A 20,656-nucleotide genomic window follows, 5' to 3' on the forward strand; every position below is an offset into this window, starting at 1 on the left:
TCCTACCTCTTGTAGACCAACATTCCTTATCACTCAGGTACTGTTCATAAAACAGCCACGTGATATGATGGTGGGTTATTTGGCCTCAACTTCATACCATAACATAGTTGATCACTCAGTCCAGAAGTGTTTATAGTTGACTTCAAGAGTTTGGAGGACTGTTTCACTGACAAGCGAGTTCACCTTGATCTCAAAGGACCAAGCTATGAAGGATGGATAGAAATTGCCAACATAGAGTCAGCATGGATAAACTCAACCAAAATTTTAAAGATCAATCAGGGAAAACAAACTGAATTGAATTTATGTGGGGATGACCAATGGGTGATCCAAGGGAAACAAGTAACAGTTGGGAATATGGCTTTGAATGAGAAAGCAGGACTAGAAGCATATACTCGAGATCTGGCCACGTAGAAGAAATAGCTGAGACCAGGAGACACTTCTAGGGAGAAAGAATAGAACTTGGGGGAACCTTCACAGTTAGTACAAGGAGAAGAGCAGTCATTCAAGAAGGTCTTAATATTACCTAATGGAAGTGGATCCTACAAACCTGAGCACTCAACTATTCTGTGGCCAAAAAGAAAAATAAGAGAAGAGGAAGAAACTTTTAAGATAAAGGGAGGACAGCTGGGTAGCTCAGTGGATTGAGAGCCAGGCCTAGGTTCAGATCTGGCCTCAAATACTTCCCAGCTGTGTGACCCTGGGCAAGTCACTTAACCCCCATGGACTAGCTCTTACCACTCTTCTGCCTTGGAACCAATACACAGTATTGATTATAAGTTGGAAAGTAAGGGAGAGAGAGGGGGGGGGAGAGGGAGAGAGAGGGGGAAAGGGGGAGAGAGAGGGGGAAAAGGGGAGAGAGAGGGGGAAAGGGGGAGAGAGAGAGAGAGAGAAAGAAAAGAATAGAAATCCTCCATGACAAAGACTTTAACAATCATAGGTCTTTCTGTTTTATGGGGGTTTTTTTCATATTTTTAACCAGTTGCTCAGTCGTGTTATCTTTGTTATTTTACCTTCTAAGGAATCTTGGATGATTTTGATATAAATATAATGGAGGATTGAGAAGTCCTGGCATTTTGGAACCTGTAGAGAACTTCAAAGGGATAACAATATTCTCTCAACTCTGAGTGACCTAGAATTATCACCGTCTTTGAGCACAAAGGTAGAATTGAATCATGCCCCAGAATTCTTGAAAAGACACACTGAGAAGTGTTATGGTTAAAGGGAGGGACTAGAAAGCTAATCCAGAAAGAATCAGTAGTACGGGGACAGCAAGATAAAGAAGAAAGAAAAAATGAGACTGATTTAAAGGAGAAAATGGAGATAGATGTCAAGGAGTGTCATAAGGCCCTAAATGCAGATCAGAGCAGAGGATGAGGCAGTAGAACTTTCAGTTGCACCTACCTCTTCAAGGACTTAGAGCAGGTCCAAAAATGTCTTCTATTCTCCCAGCTTCTCCCAGTGCCTATACATTAATGGACATTAGCTTCCTCTCCTCATTCCTTTATCCCAGTATTCCCCATAATCCAACTTTTTGGTGCAACCATAAAGTCTTTAGAAGGGCCATTTGTTGCTCTTGGTGACAAGCAGAATAAGTCTTTTTCTATGACATGAAAACATTTCAAATATGTGAAGATGGCAATTGTGTCCCCTGAGGATTCCTAAACAGGCCCAGTTCCTTCAAAGAAATATTCTCTTGGCATGTACTAAGAGTATTTGCCATCCTTAATGGCCTTAAATTGTGATACTGAGAAGTGAACTCTACCCTAGAGAAGATCTGACAAAGAAAAGAATGAGGGAACTCTCACATTCCTAAACTGAGGATATATGACCTTCTTCATGCAGGTCAGAGGCACCTTCAATTTTTTTGGCTATCATATCACACTGCTGCCTCATATTGAGATGGGTGATCACTAATAACGGCAGCAACAACAATAATAATAACAGCTAGCAAAGGTCCTGGGTTCAAATCTGACATCAGGCACTTCCTAGCTGTGTGACCTTGGGCAAGTCACTTAACCCCCATTGCCTAGCCCTTACCACTCTTCTGTCTTACAGCCAATACACAGTATTGATTCTGAGACAGAAGGTAAGGGTTTAAAAAACAATAATAATAGCTAGCTCTTATATATCACTTTATGGTTTGCAAAGCACTTTATATATGTTATCTTGCTTGATCCTCACAATAATCCCTAGAGGTAGGTGATATTATTACTCACTCTCATTTTACAGATGAGACAACTGAGTCACAAAAAGGTTAAGTGACTTGCTCAGAGTTATATGGCCAGGAAGTGTTTGAGGTAGGACTCAAACTCTGGTCTTCCTGACTCTGTGTCCTACACTGTACCTTCTACATACCACTGAAGTCCCCAAATCTTTTTCAAAATAACTGCTGTCCATTCATGCTTCCCATATCTTATAGAGGTGCAATTGGTTTTTCTACTTACCTGCAAAATTTTATCTTTATCAAATGTCATCTTCTTAGAATCATTCCACAATGATCTAGCCTGACAAGATCTTTTTTAATTCTCCCTGCCATTTAGTGATTTAGAGACCCTCCCAACTTCATTTTCCTTGATAATGTAAAAAACATACTATCTATCCTTTATCCAAGGTGACAAAAATGAAAATAGCAGAGAGCCACACACAGACACCAGGGATACTCCATTGAAGACATCCTGCCACATTGACATGGCACCTTTAACAACTCATCACTTTCCTTTAAAAGACTGTCTGCCCTTTGATCCAGCCATAGCACTGCTGGGTTTGTACCCCAAAGAGATAATAAGGAAAAAGACTTGTACAAGAATATTCCTAGCTGCGCTCTTTGTGGTGGCCAAAAATTGGAAAATGAGGGGATGCCCATCAATTGGGAATGGCTGAACAAATCATGGTATCTGTTGGTGATGGAATACTATTGTGCTCAAAGGAATAATGAACTGGAGGGATTCCATGTGAACTGGAAGGACCTCCAGGAATTGATGCAGAGTGAAAGGAGAAGAACCAGGAGAACATTGTACACAAGAGACTGATACATTGTGGCACAACTGAATGTAATGGACTTCTCTACTAGCAGCAATGCAATGATCCAGGACAATCCAGAGGAACTTTGGAGAAAGATACTCTCCATATCCAAAGAAAGAACTGTGGAACCAGAAAGGCATTAGAAAAACATATGATCAATCATGTAGTTCGATGGGGCTATGATTGGGGTTTTAATGTTAAATGATCACTCTATTGCAAATATGAATAACATGGAAATAGGTTTTGAACAATGATACATGTATAACCCAATGGAATTGCTTGTTGGCTTTGGGAGAGAGGAGGAGAGAGTGGGAGGGGAAGCTGGGGGGGGGGGTATGAATCATGTAACTATGGGAAAATATTCTAAATAAAAATTTAAAAATAATTTTAAAAACTCACTACTTTCAGTCCAGTCACCAAACCAATTCTAAGCCTATCTGATTGTACCGCCTAAACTCTATCTTGCCATCATCTCCAAAAGAACAGTATGAGTGACTACCAACAGCTTTGCTATGTCTCTGTAAATGCCAGTTCCCATTACAGAGACTTGACACCTGATCCTTTCTAGAAATTTCTCAGGAATCAAGCCCACTAGCCCATAGTTAGCAGAAGCTTTTCCCCTACCCTAACCCTTACCCTTTTTTAAAAATCATGATATTTGTCCATTTCCAGTCCTCCAATCTTATACCTCTAATGTTTTCAATGATCTTCCCCCAAATCAATGATAGCAGCTCAATGGGGAGGTAAAAGGGTGAGAAGGTAGGTCTTCATTAAAATAAAATAAAATTTAATTATTTTAAATTTAATTATCTAATACTCCATTTGGTGATATCATCAGTGCCCATGGATTTAATTGTCATTGCTATGCTGATGATTCTCAAGCCTATCTATCTGGTCCCAAACTCTCTGCTAACTTCTAATATCATATTTCCAACTGCCTTTTGAACATGTCAAACCTAATGTCAAGTAAACATCTTAAACTCCATGTGTCCAAAAGAGAACTCGTGATCTTTCCCCCTTAAATTTCCCCTTCTCTTTTCTCAAAATCTTCACTGTTACTGGAAAGGGCATCACTATCCTTCCCATCCCTAGGAGTCATCCTCAACTCTTCACTATCTCTCATCCCAACACACACACACACACACACACACACACACACACACACACACACACACACCTCAGTGTCTCCCTCCACATTCCAGTGACTCCCTGTCACCTCCAGGATCAAATATAAAATCCTCTGCTAGGTGTTCAAAACACTTTTTTTTCTAAAATCCTTACTTTCAGCCTTAGAATCGATTTCAGAGAAGAGCAAAAAAGACTAGGCAATTGAGGTTAATTTACTTGTGTAGGGTCACATAGCTAGGGGGTGTCTGCATTCAGATTTGAACTCAGAGCCTCTCATCTCCAGGCCTGTCTTTCTATCCATTGAACCACCCAGCTGCCTCTCAAAGCCCTTCTTAATCAACTCTCCCCCCTACCATATTAGTCTTCTTATACTTTGCTCCCCATCATATACTCTTCAATTCAAATACTGGCCTCCTTGTTCTTCTAATTACAAAGATGCTCTCTCATCTGAGTATTTTCTCTAGCTGTCCCCCATGCCTAGAATGTTCTTCTTCCCCATCTCCATCTACTGACTTCCATGGCTTCCTTAAAGTCCAAATTAAATTTCAATACTTGTATACAGTAACAGCAATATTATATGATAAAAATTGTGAAAACTTGGCTCCTCTCAACAATGCAATACTCTAGGGCAATTTGGAACTATGCCCAAAGGGCGACAAAAGAATATCTACCCTTTGACTCAGCCATAGCACTGCTGGGTCTGTACCCCAAAGAGATAATGGACACAAAGACTTGTACAAAAATATTCATAGCTGCGCTCTTTGTGGTGGCCCAAAACTGGAAAACGAGGGGATGCCCATCAATTGGGGAATGGCTGAACAAATTGTGGTATATGTTGGTGATGGAGTACTATTGTGCTAAAAGGAATAATAAAGTGGAGAAGTTCCATGGAGACTGGAACAACCTCCAGGAATTGATGCAGAGTAAGAGGAGCAGAACCAGGAAAACATTGTACACAGAGACTGATACACTGTGGTATAATCGAACATAATGGACTTCTCCATTAGTGGCGGTGTAATGTCCCTGAACAACTTGCAGGGATCCAGGAGAAAAAAACACCATTCATAAGCAAAGGATAAACTATGGGAGTGGAAACACCGAGGAAAAGCAACTGCCTGAATACAGAGGTTGAGGGGACATGACAGAGGATAGACTCTAAATGAACACTCTAATGCAAATACTATCAACAAAGCAATGGGTTCAAATCAAGAAAACATCTAATGCCCAGTGGACTTACGCGTCGGCTATGGGGGGTGGGGGGAGGAAAAGAAAATGATCTATGTCTTTAACGAATAATGCTTGGAAATGATCAAATAAAATATATTAAAAAAAATGCAATACTCTGAAACAATTTGAAGGAAGAGCTGTTGAGTTGGACAGATGCAAACTATGAAGGGGAATTCTTTATTCCCTTTGTCTATTTTTTTCTGGTGAGATTCTTGGGGGCAGTCACCTTTTCCTGGAATCCTTCTAGACTGGAGCTTTCAGCTCTGGAGAGGCTTGCTGGGTGAGTGACTCAGGCTGAAGGAAGAGGCTTGCATTGGTGGACTCCTGACTGAAGACACCACCAGGACTTCCATGTGATCAGGACTTAAGGGAGTCCCTGCTGGGGGCTGAGCTGAACTTCACTGGAGAAGCACTCAGGGCAGTAGGCTAGACAAGGTTCTGTCTCCTTTCTATATTTCCCACTTTCAATATCTCTTCCTTCTTTTAAATTAAAAGCTGCTAATAGTCACTTCTGACTTAAGGGCTAATATTTTATAACTGGCGACCACAATCTCACTTTTATAGCTCCCATATTGAGTCAAACCTACTTTTAATTCTTACAAGACCAAAGCTAGTTATTATCTTTTACATCTGTGTATTTGTGGTTTTATTTTAGGATTTTGATTTTGTATAAGTTTACTCTTAAAACAACAACCAATATGGAAATGGCTTTTGTCTGGTAATACATATATGGCCCAGATCCAATTGCTTACCATCTCTGAGTAGGGGGAGGGAAGGAAGAAAGGGAGATGGTTTCGATCTTACAATTTTGGAAAACATGTTGAAAATCATTATTATATGTAATTGAGAAAATAAAATATCTTTGAATTAATTTTTTTTCAATATACACCCAAAAATGTCAATCTTCTACAGGGAGCCTTTCCAATCCTGTTTACTTCTAGTGCCTTTCCTCTATAAGACTAAGGCCTTTTGAAGATATCTCTAAGTTCTGGTTCCATGACTGTAGCCAGAAAAGGTTTCTATTTATTAGCAGATGAGGTCTAGTTGCATAATGTCTATACATACTCCAAAATCACTCCAAGGCATTTCCATTAAATATCATCACAACTCTCCCAGGAGTGGGATCCCCAGCCTATTCCAAGTGAGGAAGTCCATCTGCCAAGCATGTTAATGCACTCTATACATGCTCCTAGGGAAAAAGTCCATTGTTCAGGTCCCATCCCTGTATCCATTACACAAGATATTGAAACCAGCTGAGTGACATCATCAAAATGAAAAATAATAATTATAATAATAATTAGCATTTTTATTGTGCTTTAAGGTTTGCAAATCCCTTTACATATATTATTTCAAAACAATCCTTTGAAATAAATGGTATTAGTACTATCCCTGTTTTATAGATGAAGAAACTGATGCTGGGAGAGGTTATCCAACTTGTCTATAGTCACACAGCTAATAAGTATATTAGGAAGAACTTGAAATTAGGTTTTCATTACTCTAGATCTAGTATTCTCTTCTCCTTTATTGCTTTCAAGAAGAGCACCTGGGGGCAGCTGGGCGATTCAATGGATTGAGAGCCAGGTCTGGAAACAGGAGATCGTAGGTTCAAATCTGGCCTCAGACACTTCCTTGCTGAGTGACCCTGGGCAAGTCACTTGACCCTCATTATCAGCTCTTACCACTCTTCTGCCTTAGAACCAATATAAAGTAGTGATTCTAAGATGGAAGGTGAGGGTTTAAAAAAGAGACAGAGAGACCCTGATGCCCTTACCTAGTACTTAGCATAGTGATTGGCACATAGTGGGCACTTAATGAATGTTTCTTGACTTGACTTCCACAGTGTTTAACTTCATGTCTTTTGGAGAAATGGAATGCTCTAGCTCTTTGTCATATATTGAGCTTGATTCCATCATCTAGGTGGTTGGGACCCCTTCTGCACTTATTCAACTGTCAGAGACTACTGATTTCCAGTCTAGACAGAGGGGACAGAGATGTTTCAGGAGTCACTTTTCTTTCATCTCTTGCATCATTCCAACACAGAGTAAAAAAGGAAAAATTATTTTCACTCAACCAAAGTTACTAGAAAGCCATGCCCTGGAATGCAAAAATTTACCATCTGAATAGAGACCTTGGTATATTCTGATGAGCAGATCTTTCTCGCCACAATATATCCACACTGTGGAAAATAAGAAATCAAGAATCAGTTGAAATCTTTACAATGGGGGATTGAATAAAGAAAAGACTATAAGGGAATGGAAGTGGGCATTGGGAGAGGATTGTTCTCTCAGTAGCAATGATGACAGTCCCAAATTCTACCTCTTCCACCAGATTGATGGAAAAAGTACCCAGAAAACAGTGAACAATCAATTCCTCTCTTCAAAGAATGAACAGCTACTTATTCAAGAATTAGGGGGTCTCCAGTTGGCAGGAACCTGATGGATTTAATCTAATCACCTCATTTTAAAGACTAGAAAAGAGAAGCTGAGAGACCATTGGTCTAGAGCTGGAAGGAATGAGAGAGAGACCACCTCATCTAATGTCATTATTTTACAGGTAAAGAAATGGAGGGCCAGAGGGTTTAAGCAATTTGTCCAAGGTAAGCATCAGAGATAGGGTGTGACCCGGGTCCTCTAACTTGTCCATTGATTTGAAAAATTGTGTTTAATTAATTAATTTAGAATATTTTTCCATGGTTACATGATTCATGTTCTTTCCCTGCCCTCCTTCCATACCCAACGTAACTCATCCATTGAGTCACAAATTTAATGTCTAAAACTTATACAGGTAGTACCAGTGCACACTATTCTGTTCAGTCATAATCTGGTGCCATTTGTCCTATTCTGTCCAGCCTGGGGGAGCATTAAATGTGGAAACTGCTCTATTGAAGGAAGATTTGAGGATAATTTTTTTTAATCTTCTGAAGGAATTGAGGAGATTAGTACAGCAAAGCATTCATTGTGGAAACTGAGTGAACCACACTGACTCCATCTTCTGATTCAATTCTAGAGGTAGCTGAGTTCCCTTTCTATTCATTTAGGGGCTTAGTTCAAATTCTGTCTTGGGAGAAAAGTTTGTTAAATTGGGAGAACTGGGAGAGAATCTTATTGCATTCTTTCATCCTGCATGACTATGAAACTAGAGGACTCATAGTACTTCCTGTTGGGAGCCCCTTAAGCAAGGACCTAGGTTATGTTGACCAGAAAAGCAGTCAAATACAAAGACTGATGCAAGGAGTTTTCTCATCATTGTACATCTCAAGCAAATCATACGTCATATTTGAAAATTAGCCCCATACTGATCAATCAGTTTGTTTTCTTGTTCTTTTAATTGTATACAGACACTTGGGAAGAGCATGATACCTCCTTTTCCGAATTTAGGAAATTATACTCTCTCTTAGAAGTCCAGAATCTTTCACCCATGAGAAATCAAATTGCCTAATATGTTCCGTGCATTGTTTCCTTTTAATTAATTGGTCTTATTTGATTGCTTTTACTGTATAAAAATCTGTCTCTCTATGTATTCTGGATTCAGCCTTAAACTGATGAAAAGAAGTTCTTACCCATGGAGAAAGGCAGAAGGAAAAATATCACACAACACTCACATTAGCACAGGGTCTGATTCATGGTGTTTAATAAATGGTTGTTGACTCACTACATGAAGCATTGTGCAATACCCAGAGAATCTCCTGCCCCTGCCCTCAAGAAGCACCTGTTTGGGTCACACACCAGAGAATCCTGGGATTTCAGAGTAGCCATTCTCTGAGTAGAAATTCCTTCTACCACACAGCCAACAGGAGATCAGTCAGTCTTTGCTTGAAGACCTCCTATGAAGGGGGGAGCCCACAACCTCCAGAAGCAGTTAGGAATTGCTTCCTGATCTCAATCCTAAATCTACCTCTGTAGTTTCCACCCATCTTTTGTAGTTTTGCCCACTGAGTTCAAAGAGAAGCAGTCTTCTCCCTCCTTTCTTCATGAACCTTTCAGATGCCTGGTGTGAGCTATTTCATATCAGCTAGAAGTTTTTTCTCACCTAGACTGAGGATTCCCAGTTTCCAAACCTCAGATATCATAAATTGAAGGCAAAGCTCTTCATGATCATGGTGCCTAGACCCAAAGCAGACCAGGGACAAAAAGGGTCTGACTGTTCTCAAGTTGTGGAGGTCCTCACAGGGCTTTCTTTGACCTCTCTAAAGGAGTAGAATAACTGCCAACACCTGAAGAGATTGGATGGGTGGGGCTTCCACTACAAAATCACTTTGGCAGGGAGCTCTACTCGCAACTCTTATTAATCAATCAGTCTCTAACTCTGCCTGGGATTTGTAATCATGAAGTTCTTTGTGGAGCTACTCATGCTCTTCCTGTTGTTTGCCCAGATCTGGCTCCAACGTTGTCCAGGTAAGTCATGCTTTTGATTTATGTAGCCATGTTCAGATGAGTGACTTGTTTTGGGAGATTGGTTCTCACAGGCAGCTCTCCTAAGGCTGCAGCGTTCCAGAGATAAGTGGCTTGCTATGACACTAGCTATACTGAATTTTGGGTACTGTTAACACTTTGTCTCTTTTTTGACAAAGACCATCTTTGGGTTCTCAAGTGGAACAACTCTAGAGTTATGATCCTATGACCTCCTGACTTGGTTGCTTTTCTTTGCCCTTCCCCAAGACGTTGGTTATCTTCCATAGGTTTCTTCCTCTCTCTGCTGGTTTCACTTATCTCTTCTGGATGGCCAGAACCCACATCTTTATCTCCAGGCCTGTTTTCTCATTCAGAGTCCAAATCTCTGCTTCACACTGCCTCCATCTGGCTTCTTTGTGGATGTCCTGTCATCACTTACATCAGCACTTCTAAAATCAGTCTTCCCTCTTCGGCCTCTACTTTGCCTCTTAGACTAGATTCTTCTGGCTGCAGTGCTTTCCTCTTTGGTCTCATCCATGGTGACTCCCAAAATTAACTCTGTTTCCTTATATTTACAGTTTGGCATAGAAGTACTGAATAAATGTTTGTTCCGTGCATTTAAGTAGTTTTCCCTCTCCACCTTCCTTTTCAATTTAACATCCTTTTGATTAGATGCCCATGGCTGCTAGGGGATCATTTTTTCCTAGTTCTTGTCCACAAACACTCCATCCATTGCTCTTTAATGAATACAAGTGTAATCGTTTCTGATGTATCTCCATTAAAATTCATTTAATGAAGGAATATTTGCTTTCCTGTCTTGTTCTAATGGTTATTTTATTCCTCATGTCACAGTAAACACAGACTAAACAATCACATTTTTATGCATGGATTTCTATATGTAAATATGCATATATATTTCATATATTTATATGATGCATAATGTACTATAAATAGAATGTGTAAATATATGTATTCATTATTTACTTTTCATATTATTTTATTTTTTATTTTTTTTAATTTTAAGTTCCAAATTCTCTCCCTCCTCCTCATACCTCTCACACCACTAAGAAGGTGAGCAAAATATCAGTTATATATGTAAAATCACAAGAAAAAAAATCTGTATTAGCAATATCACCAACAAAAAGCAACAGCCACAAAAGAGAAACTGAGGAAGTTGTCCTTTAAGTTCATCAGTCCTCTCTCTGGAGGAGGACTGCATTTTTTCATCATAAGGCCTTGGGAATTATCTTGGATCATTGTATTGATTAGGGTAGCCAAGTCTTTCACAGCTGATCATTATTACAACATTGCAATTACTTTATACAGTACTTTGCATCAATTCAAATAAACATTCCCATAATTTTTTTTGGCTGAACCCACTCTCTTAACATTTCTTAATGCACAATAATACTCCATCATAACTATATGTCACAACTTGGTCAGTCATTCCCCAATTGATGATCATCCCTTCAATCTTGATGAATTTTTGTGCCTCTTTTACTATTGAGGCTATTCCAAGTACCAAGCTGTTAATTCTTTTTTCGTAACTTTCCTATATCACTCTCATTTCTTTTCCCAGCTTTTTTCCAGCTTTTATCCCTTTCTTTAACTCTTCTGAGAATTCTAATTGGACTTGGGTCCAATTTTTCCCTTGAGGCTTTAGTTGTAGCTATTTTCACGTTCTCTTTTTCTGAGTTTGTTTCTTGGTCTTCCTTGCCACCACGTAGCTTTTCAGGTCAAGTTCTTTTTTTTCTCTTTGCTCATTTTTTCCAGCCTATTTCTTGACTTCAAACTTTGTTAAAATTGGGCCCTGCTCCTCTGGGGATAGGGAGGAACTGCTCCAAGCTTCGGTATTTTCTACACTGCTTTTTTCAGAACTAGTTCTGAGGGTCTGCAAGTTTTTGGTGCTTCCAAGGTAGTATGATGGAGGGAGAGATGTGGTCACTGCCTTCCTGGTCTGGGCTCTGATCTTTACCCAGAAAAAGTGCCTGCTCCCCTGCAGCTACAAGCATGAGTACTCCTCTCTGCCTTGGAACTGTGACCAGATCCCTTGGGACTGACCAAACGTGTTCCTCTCCACACTGGAACTACAACCCAGAATTGCTGATGGGCAGTTGAGTTGCCAGCCAGTGCCAGCTGTATCTAGTGCCAACAAAAGATTGCCTGAAATCTCTTTATGATCATCTGTCCAACTCCCTGATGGCCTTTGTGCTGAGAACTTCCAAAGCTGCTGCCCAGTTGTTGACTGGATACTCCAAAATTTGATTTGAAGCATGATTTTAAGGTAGTTTCAATAGAAATATTAAGAGTTCAGCTGAGTTACTGCCATCTTGGCTCCATCCCTTTGCATATTTTTAAAAAATATATTTGTTCTCAAATCTTCCTTTCAATAGTATCCATCCAGGTTCAATGACCTCCAGACTATGACTGAGACATGTATGTTATTCACAACTCTGCCATTACTTCTCTACATAAACCTTAACCCGTTAACTTTTTCTTAGCCCTTACCTTCTATCTTAGAGTTGACCCTGAGTATAGGTTCTGTAAAAAGGGAGAGGGTTGGGGGGGATGGATTCAATTGGGCCGGTGTCAGTAGGCTGACTGTGTGGGTTGAAAAGCTAACAGACACTCTGACCAGGGCCCAGCCTGGTCTGAGATCACACACAGACCACTCAGTAAAATGGGAAACTAAATTTAATTAAGGAGAATAGACTAGAAGGGTTTGGGATAACCCTAAAGCTAATTTTCTAACCGATACCCAAGGATCTAATGTCTCTTCACTGGGATTCTTCAGAATGGTTTTTCTACACTAATCCTCTCCCCTCTTTCTAAAAATCCCAGTCCCTGTTCTTGATAAGCTACAACTAACCCCCCAGGTATTAGGGTACTGGTCTGTGTAAGCCTGATAGGGCCCAGGGAAGGTCCTGGATCCACAATCTCTGCTGACAGTTGGTCAGAATCACCAGGTTCTACTCCGATGAAAGAGCACACAAGACAGCACGCAGGACAGGAACAAGGATGGAATCAGCCACTAGGGAAAAGCAGCCACACTCTCCAGGTACCTCCAGAGAGAGACCACGAGACCCAAATGTCTCTTGGTAACAATTTAACCCTTCCTGCAGAATTCCATAATCTTTACTCTGTTGTCTCATGCCTCTGCCCTCTGCAAAACCTACCAAGGCAGAAGAGTGGTAAGGGCTAGGCAACTGGGCTTAAGTGACTTGCTCAGGGTCATCCAGCTAGGAAGTGTTTGAAGCCCTATTTGAACCAAGAGCCTCTCTTTGAGTTCTGGTGCTCTATCCACTGAGCCACCTAGCTACCCCTTACTAGTTGTCTTTAACTCTCTGCCTCTGTTCTCTTATCTTGGAAATGAAGGGATGGATTAAATCCCCACCATGTCCTTTCCAAGATTAAATCGAATTCTGGAGAAAGTCACTACTGATTCTTTGGAAGGAAAAAGGAGAGGATAAAAGAATAAATTCCTTGTTGGTCTCTGGATACATTTTTTAATACTTGAATTGGGGCAAGGAGCACCATTATGGGAAATGTGTTCTGTCAGAGCAAACAGGATGGCAACGAGACTTGTAATTCCATAGTTATAGGGAATTGCCAGAGGAAGATACTCTCTCTACTAATATATTATAACTTAATCTTATAGAATTACTTAGAACCTGGAGGTGGTAAATGGTATGCCCAGATGAGTTCTTACATTGTAGGCATGATATGAATCCGTGTTTTAAAGGCTTGAAGGCCAGCACTCTTCCCCCTACACTAGGCTGCCCAATCTTTTGGAGAACTATTTTTCCAAAATCATGTCCAATACACCCAAAGTATTATTAAAGCAATTCCTTGTTCTCGAGATTGTACCCAATTCTATTTTTCTTTCATCTTCCATAGTAAATGTATATTGTGATGAAAATCAATTTATAGTCTCTGTGGGGAAAGATCTTCTTAACAATGGCATGGCCTTGAAAAAGTATCAGGTGACGCTGGGAGAGAATTGTGAAGTAACCCAGAGCAGACCAGATTTCTTGTGCCTGTCCTACACAGTCTCAGATTGTGGAATACAACGAACGGTAAGAGCACTGAACACCAAAGCTCAGCATATATATCATCTCTGACCCTTCTCCATTTCTGGTCTCAGGGATGAGTTGTGGCTGATGGGAAGTAATTCAGAACATCCTACCCACCAAGCAAGAATATGGAGATAGGCTGGAAAGGAGATAGAGCTAGTATGTTCCCCTTTTTCAAAAGCCCTTGGGTTACCCCTGTGATAAGGCAAAGGATGTTCGGTTCCCTTTATCTTGGATGATCTCTATTTTCCAAGATTTTGCCAAGATGGTGTATCAAGACCCTGAGTTGAAAGCTAAAGACAAATTTAGCATCGGTTTCGATTTGTAATAGTCATGGCACCTGAGTGAGTGAAGTAGCTCCACAAAAGGGAACCGGCTTCTTCCCATTGCAATTTGACAATGCAGGTGTAAAATTTTAAATTTAATCTCAAATAATAAGAATATTATATTCTATGAAGTTTATTAAAGATCATTAGAAATCAAGGAATAAAAAGGATACAAAATAAAAATAAAAAACACTTGCCTGTGGCTGGTTAGCCATTTTCAAATTTCCCACCTTACCACCATCACCGCTGATTGCTGCATCATGCCCAAAGAGGAGGAGCAGGACTGCCCCCTGGATATTGATTCCCTGTCTACAGGAAGTACGTAATGACAGGAAGTCAGTGGGCTCTCGAGAAATGTAGTTCCCCTTTAGGGCAACAGATTTTCAATTATACACAGGCCAAATAAGGATATCTGCTCACCTTAAATATCTTGCACTCAGGGCTAAGGAGATCATGAAAGATAGGAAGCTGGGGTGGAGATGAGAATATGGGGAGGGGGAGGTGTAGTAATGGGGAAATGGAAACAAGAGAATTCCACTACTCGTGCCATGGGGCATATTGCTTGCAAAGGAGCTGGTAAAATCCTTTGGACCACACGAGGCCCCCAGGGCCCTGTCTTGCCCAAGAGTATTATGCCACCATGATCCCACATTATATTTCCCAACTATTAAGATTTTAATCTGGCGACATTAGAAATATGTATACCTCAAAGATTCTTTCTCCCATCAGGTTGTACAGGATATCATTATGTTCCACAGTACTGTGAAGATTTCTTTCATTTATTATTTTTATGATGGCACAGCTAAAATACCCATATCATGCAGTATTTGGTGAGTCCAACATAACCAGTCTTGACCTACTCCTACCACTTTGTCCTCATCATGATGTTTTTACTAGAAGTCTGCCAGCTGGGAAGCCTCTCTTGGCTTGGCATTGAGTTTCCTTGTGACTTGGTAGAAGTTGCCTTTAATCTTTGAAGGGCAACGGGACTAGCAAAAGTGCTGCTACACCTAATGATGTCTCCAAAAGACCTGACATTGATGCCTGATCCTAGTGCATGGGACCCACCATGAGATTGTTTTGTCTTAGCCTCCTACAGGAGTAACAATATCCAAATGCCTTTGCGTGTGAGAAGAATACAGTGTAGAGGAGGGCTAGAGATGCATGAAGCATGACTTCCTAAGAAAATGGGATTGGTAGGTCCCTCAGGGGACCAACTTGTTTTCAGGCACTGCCTCTCTTTAGTAAGTCATGTTGGGCTAGTAGTAGGGATTGCCGGGGCTAGTGTGAAACTATCTATGCTGCCATTGTCCTACTTAATTAAGTTTGAGATCCAGAGTCAACAATTCAAGAGCAGGGAGAGGAGAGAGAACTCAGAATTCAATGTCTTCCCAAAACTCGAAGGAACTAGAGAAGAAAACCTGCTACCTGGCTCTGAGTTCAGTCTTGAATCTGTCCTGTAAGTGATAATGCCTCTTGATCAGTTTTCTTGACCTTATTATAACTCTGTTTTTTCTTCTTTCATCTCCAGGGAAAGTAATTATACAATGATCCCTCAACTCTCATCATTAATGTTAGAAACACAGAATGAAACAAACAAAGCTCAGGACTCTGGTCCAACTACCTCAAGGGCTCAGCAAAATGTTGGCCTGAGCTAGTAGGGACGGGACCATCAGATCCACAAAACCCAACTCCAAGTTAGTAAATACATAACATTTTTATTTAATTTTTTTAAATTCTAGCAAGTGATTTAGGATGGACAAAACAGGTGTCACATGGAAAGTAAGTACCTGAACTTATTATGTCCAGAGTCACTGATCTGTAACCATTGCCAGGTCATTTGATATAAGGTAGGGGACAAAAGCTCTTTCCTTTGTCTTTTTGGTTCACAAGTGAAAGGTCATCAACCTAGGAAACTGGGAACTCAGGTTACAGTTTGCCTATATTGATACAAAGCAACATTTATAGTAAAATTGAGAATTCCCTGGGGACTGTGGAAGGTTAGGTAACTTACTCAAATTCCTACACTAGTATGGATCAGTGTCAGAACTTGAATCCAGGTCTTCCTGACTTGAAGCTGGACCCTCTTCCCAATACAGCATCTTGCCTCAAACTCTCTTATCATTGTTTATTGATAGCTGCCATAATAAGTACTGTCTCCCTTAACACATAGGAAAGAGTCTTGGTTTGGGAGTCCAAGGATCTGGACTTAAATTTCATCTTTGTCACTACTTGTATGATCTTGGGAAAATCACATAACCTCACTGGGATTCAGCATCTTCAGTGCAAAAATAAAGAAGTTTGACTAGCTCATCACTAATTGCCCTTCCACCTCCAGATCTCTGATCTCATGATTATATCACATAGATCTCCACTGAGTCGGAAGATATATATATATGAGGCTCCAGTCAAATAAACTCCCTGAATGCTTATAGTAAGAAGTGTGTAAAAATTTGGGCACTGCATAGTACATGCCTTCATCACCTCCATCAGACCATCACAATAGTCTCTTATCTCTCCACTCCATCCTCCACACAACTGGCAAAGGGAGTTTCCTCATGTCTAATAGGTCTGATCATGTCCCTCCTTTACTCAATAATCTTCAATGGTTCCCTATTGCCAGTAAAAATAAGAATTTTAGGTCCTGGGTCAGAGAAAGATAACTGCTAAGTAATGAAGAGAACTAAAAGTAAATATGCAAAAAGAACTAGAAGTCAATAACATGCAATAATCAAGGCACGAAGTCACAAGGGCATAACTTTGACTATAGTTTACTGACCTCTATAAATATCGACTTGTTGACTTCATCTTTCTTTTACCACAGGAGCAGCCTGAAACTTCCCTGTTTTGTGACTGACTCTTCTCTGCTCTGGGAATATGGGAACAGTGCTTTGCAACAAGTTTCTTCCCTTGAAAGCTGCTTCAGAGTTCCCATGGTCCCTGGTCAAGGGCCAATGGCATCACTTACCAAAAACCCTTGGGAAATTGTGCAAACGCCTGATGATGCTCTATGAAACTCTTTGTATAGTTTATTTAAAAGAGCATTGATTTGGGGGAAAAAGCCATCCTGTCCCTTTTATGGCCCATGGTTAGAGAAGGGGCCATCTTTGTCTTTTCTGGAAAAGATATCCATTGTGTGTCTTTAGTTTTACAATCTTAGGCTCAGAATCACAGGGTCTAGGGCAGCACGGAATAGAATTGACCATTGAGAAATCCTTGAGTAAGGCTCAAGAATACCCCTACTCAAAGTATGACTTGAATTTAGACTCCAGCCCCACTGCCCCCAAGACTGGGAAAAGACAACTTTGCAAGCATTCAGGCTATTAAGACAAATAAAATTGGTCCCAAAGCCATTGTTTTTCCTAATCTATGTTTTTTTGGTCAAAGGTACCAATGTTCTTCCATTTACCCAGGTGTGCAACCTCACTGATGCCTCGACTTCTCATTCTTACTTGTCCTATCTATCCAATCATTTATTAGATCTTCTTGATCCCACCTACTCCACATCTATTGTATCTGTCTTTCTACTCATACAACAATCGTTCTACTTTAGGTCCTCTGCACCACCTGTAGCAGCCTCCTAACTGGCCTCTCTACATCCACATGCCCCCTTCTGCAATCCAACACTCACACAGCTACCAAATCATTATTCCTAATATGGAGATCCAACCATGTCATTTTTTTTCTAAGAATGTCCCTCCATTCAGGGACAGCTAGTGTCAACTTGGAGTCAGGAAAACTTGTCTTCCTCAATTCAAATTTGGTCTTAGATACTTCCCAGCTATGTGACCCTGGGCAAGTCACTTAACCCTGTTTGCCTCAGTTTCCTCATCTATAAAATGGCCTGGAAGAGAAAATGGCAAACTACTCCAATATCTTTGCCAAGAAAACCCAAAATGGGACCATAAAGAATTGGGGACAACTGAAATGACTTAAGAGCAAAAATAACTCCAAATCTTGCCCAGGCTAGATATGCATGGGCTACTCAATGGCCCACTTTCACAACTGATTGGCACAGGAGCTTCAGTGTGTGGAAGAGGCATGAAGAAAGAGAGAGCTTCATGCTTGCAAAAGAAAGCTGGGGACCTGATCTGCCCATCAAAGTGAAGATTCCAAAATAGAATGTTCCCAGGAAAGGCAGTGGGAGCTGGCCAGGAGAAGAACTGGGAGACTTGCTTGGCTTCTGCTGTCTTAGGCTGAAGGACCATTGGGGGGGCTTCTGGAGTTAGGCTGAGAAGAAATTAACTTTTGTTGGTGGCTTTGTGTAATTGGAAGAAGAAAAGACTTAACAGTTATCTTCCATCTCTCTGACTGTCCTGAGTCATAGTTGTGACAGGACTGGCATTTCCCAAAATCCTCCTATCCTCTTTATAGATTAGGGACAACCTCATCCCTCTCAAGTTCCATCTTTGTCCTGTTTTCCCAATAAATCCCCTTACTTGAGAATAGAAGAGTGAAGAATATTTCTCTGAAATCTCATAGTTCCCTTGAGTTGCTTAGAAGGTGGCTGACTAAGACTGGGGGAGGCAGGAGGGCATGAGTGGAAACTGGGAGGGGAAGGAAGGAAGAGGGTAGGAAATATCTTGATTTATTAGCCATCCATAGGGATCAATAGGCAAGCCCAGAATACTCCTCTAGTAGTTCTCTCTAGTCACTCCAGAATACCTATCTCCATTATAACTTGGCATTCACAAGGTTCCCCTAGCATCTCCTAGTAAAGCCAGGGTACCCATTTACTGCAGCAAGAAATATCTCCAGTTTCCTATTTCTAATACAAGTGTCCTCCATCTCTGACCTGGACCAGTCTTTTCCCCTTTCTTACTCAACTGGGTAGCCCCCTACTCTCAGGTTCTCACTATATTAAGGCCAAATTTAATGAAGATGCCCATTTGACCTAGCCCTCTGCAGCTCAGAATTCATGAGTATAAGAAATTTATCAGCTTGAACCTCGCAGGTAACAGAGTTTGATACTACAGGGAATAAAACATTAGACCTACAGGAAGGCCAGAGTTCAAGTTTAACCTCAAATACTAGCTGTGTGGGCTTGAGCAAGTCCCTTAACTTCTGTCTGCCTCAATTTTCCTTGAGTGTAAAATGGGGATAATAACACCCATGATTATTGTAAGGCTTATTGAGAAAATACCTATAAAGCACTTAGCACAGTATCTGGCACATAGCAGGCATTTAATAAATTCTTGTTTCAAGATCAACTATGAGACTCAGTGGATAAAGAGCCAGGCTTGAAATGGGAAGTCCTGGGTTCAAATCTAACCTCACATACTTGAACCTCAGATGTGTGAATCTAGGCAAATGTCTTAATCTCAGTTGCCTAGTGTAATGAGTAACTGTCCTATAGGGATATTAGATGTTACAACCCACCTAGAACTCTTCAGAGCCACTTAAGCACCAAACCCTTGGCTTATGGAAACAAAGTTTATTTTAATAAAAGAAATAAGGGAAACTGGTAGGTATGACCCTAATGCTCTTCAACTATCCCCACCCAACTCCTAAGTCCCCTGCTTAAGGGGGGTGTTCTGTTTCTTCTCTGGGCCCTGCCTATAGCTCCCTGTCCTACCTAAAAACCCTTTCCCAAGCTATCTGACTTATCCTAATCTTCCAACCAGTAATTAATAAAGAAAAGGAGGAGGCAGCTGGGTGGCTCAGTGGATGGAGAGCCAGGCCTAGAGATGGGAGATCCTAGGTTCAAATCTGGCCTCAGATACTTCCCAGCTGGGTGACCCTGGGCAAGTCACTTGACCCCCATGGCCTAGCCCTTACCACTCTTCTGCCTTGGAGCCAATACACAGTATTGACTCCAAGACAGAAAAGGGAAGAAGGAAAGGAAGGAAAGGAAGGAAAGAAAAAAAAGAAGGAAGGAAAGAAAGAAAAAAAAGAAGGAAGGAAAGAAGGAAGGAAGGAAGGAAGGAAGGAAGGAAGGAAGGAAGGAAGGAAGGAAGGAAGGAAGGAAGGAAAGAAGGAAAGAAGGAAAGAAGGAAAGAAGGAAAGAAGGAAGGAAGGAAGGAAGGAAGGAAGGAAGGAAGGAAGGAAGGAAGGAAGGAAGGAAAGAAGGAAAGAAGGAAAGAAGGAAAGAAAGAGGGAAAGAGGGAAAGAGGGAAAGAGGGAGGGAAAGGAAGACAAATAGCCTGGGTTTGGCTACCGCACTAAGTAACCCAGAATCCTCTCCCAGGGCTTAACTCAAAATTCCCTCCTTTCAACTAACCCTAGAAAACCCTCGTATTGCTCTTCTACCTTGGACTCAATTGGCTCTAAGATGAGAGGTAAGGATTTTATTTATCTATGTAAATAAATAAATAAATGCTTGTTCCTTTCTTTTTTTCTGCTTTTCAGTGGCTCCCCCAATGGTTTCATTATCAAATACAAACTCCTTAGATCCTAGAAAGAAGTTCGGGATTCTCAGAGTGAAAAGGAAGGAAGGAATCATCATGATATAGGGGACAGCATGTCTAAAAGAACAGGAAACAGAATGCCA

At 40.8% G+C, this 20,656-nt stretch overlaps 1 protein-coding gene across 2 annotated transcripts; it reads left to right on the forward strand.

Annotated features, from left to right (window-relative positions):
- The first annotated feature begins 9,600 nt into the window (after positions 1–9,600).
- On the forward strand, positions 9,601–17,519 carry LOC103091919 (placenta-specific protein 1-like). 2 transcript variants are annotated; one of them, XM_007497546.3, is made up of 5 exons: positions 9,601–9,770; positions 13,665–13,843; positions 14,896–14,996; positions 15,698–15,863; positions 16,991–17,519. In XM_007497546.3, exons 1-4 carry the CDS (start codon positions 9,701–9,703, stop codon positions 15,822–15,824), a joined length of 477 nt encoding a protein of 158 aa, XP_007497608.1. In that variant the 5' UTR covers positions 9,601–9,700; the 3' UTR covers positions 15,825–15,863; positions 16,991–17,519. The 2 variants fall into 2 exon arrangements, with proteins under 2 accessions (XP_007497608.1, XP_007497609.1); XM_007497547.2 differs by lacking the exon at positions 9,601–9,770 and adding an exon at positions 12,336–12,825.
- The last annotated feature ends 3,137 nt before the right edge of the window (positions 17,520–20,656 follow it).

Source organism: Monodelphis domestica, chromosome 6 (genome assembly GCF_027887165.1).
Source record: "Monodelphis domestica isolate mMonDom1 chromosome 6, mMonDom1.pri, whole genome shotgun sequence".
In the NCBI taxonomy this organism is placed as follows: domain Eukaryota; kingdom Metazoa; phylum Chordata; class Mammalia; order Didelphimorphia; family Didelphidae; genus Monodelphis; species Monodelphis domestica.

What these genes read in the sequence shown, in the direction of transcription:
- LOC103091919 (XM_007497546.3), top strand. Translation starts at nt 9,701, where the DNA reads ATGAAGTTCTTTGTGGAGCTACTCATGCTCTTCCTGTTGTTTGCCCAG. An exon ending in ATTGTGGAATACAACGAACG is followed by an intron (nt 13,844 to 14,895) that starts GTAAGAGCACTG and finishes TTCTCCCATCAG; the next exon opens with GTTGTACAGGATATCATTAT. An exon ending in CCCATATCATGCAGTATTTG is followed by an intron (nt 14,997 to 15,697) that starts GTGAGTCCAACA and finishes TTTCATCTCCAG; the next exon opens with GGAAAGTAATTATACAATGA.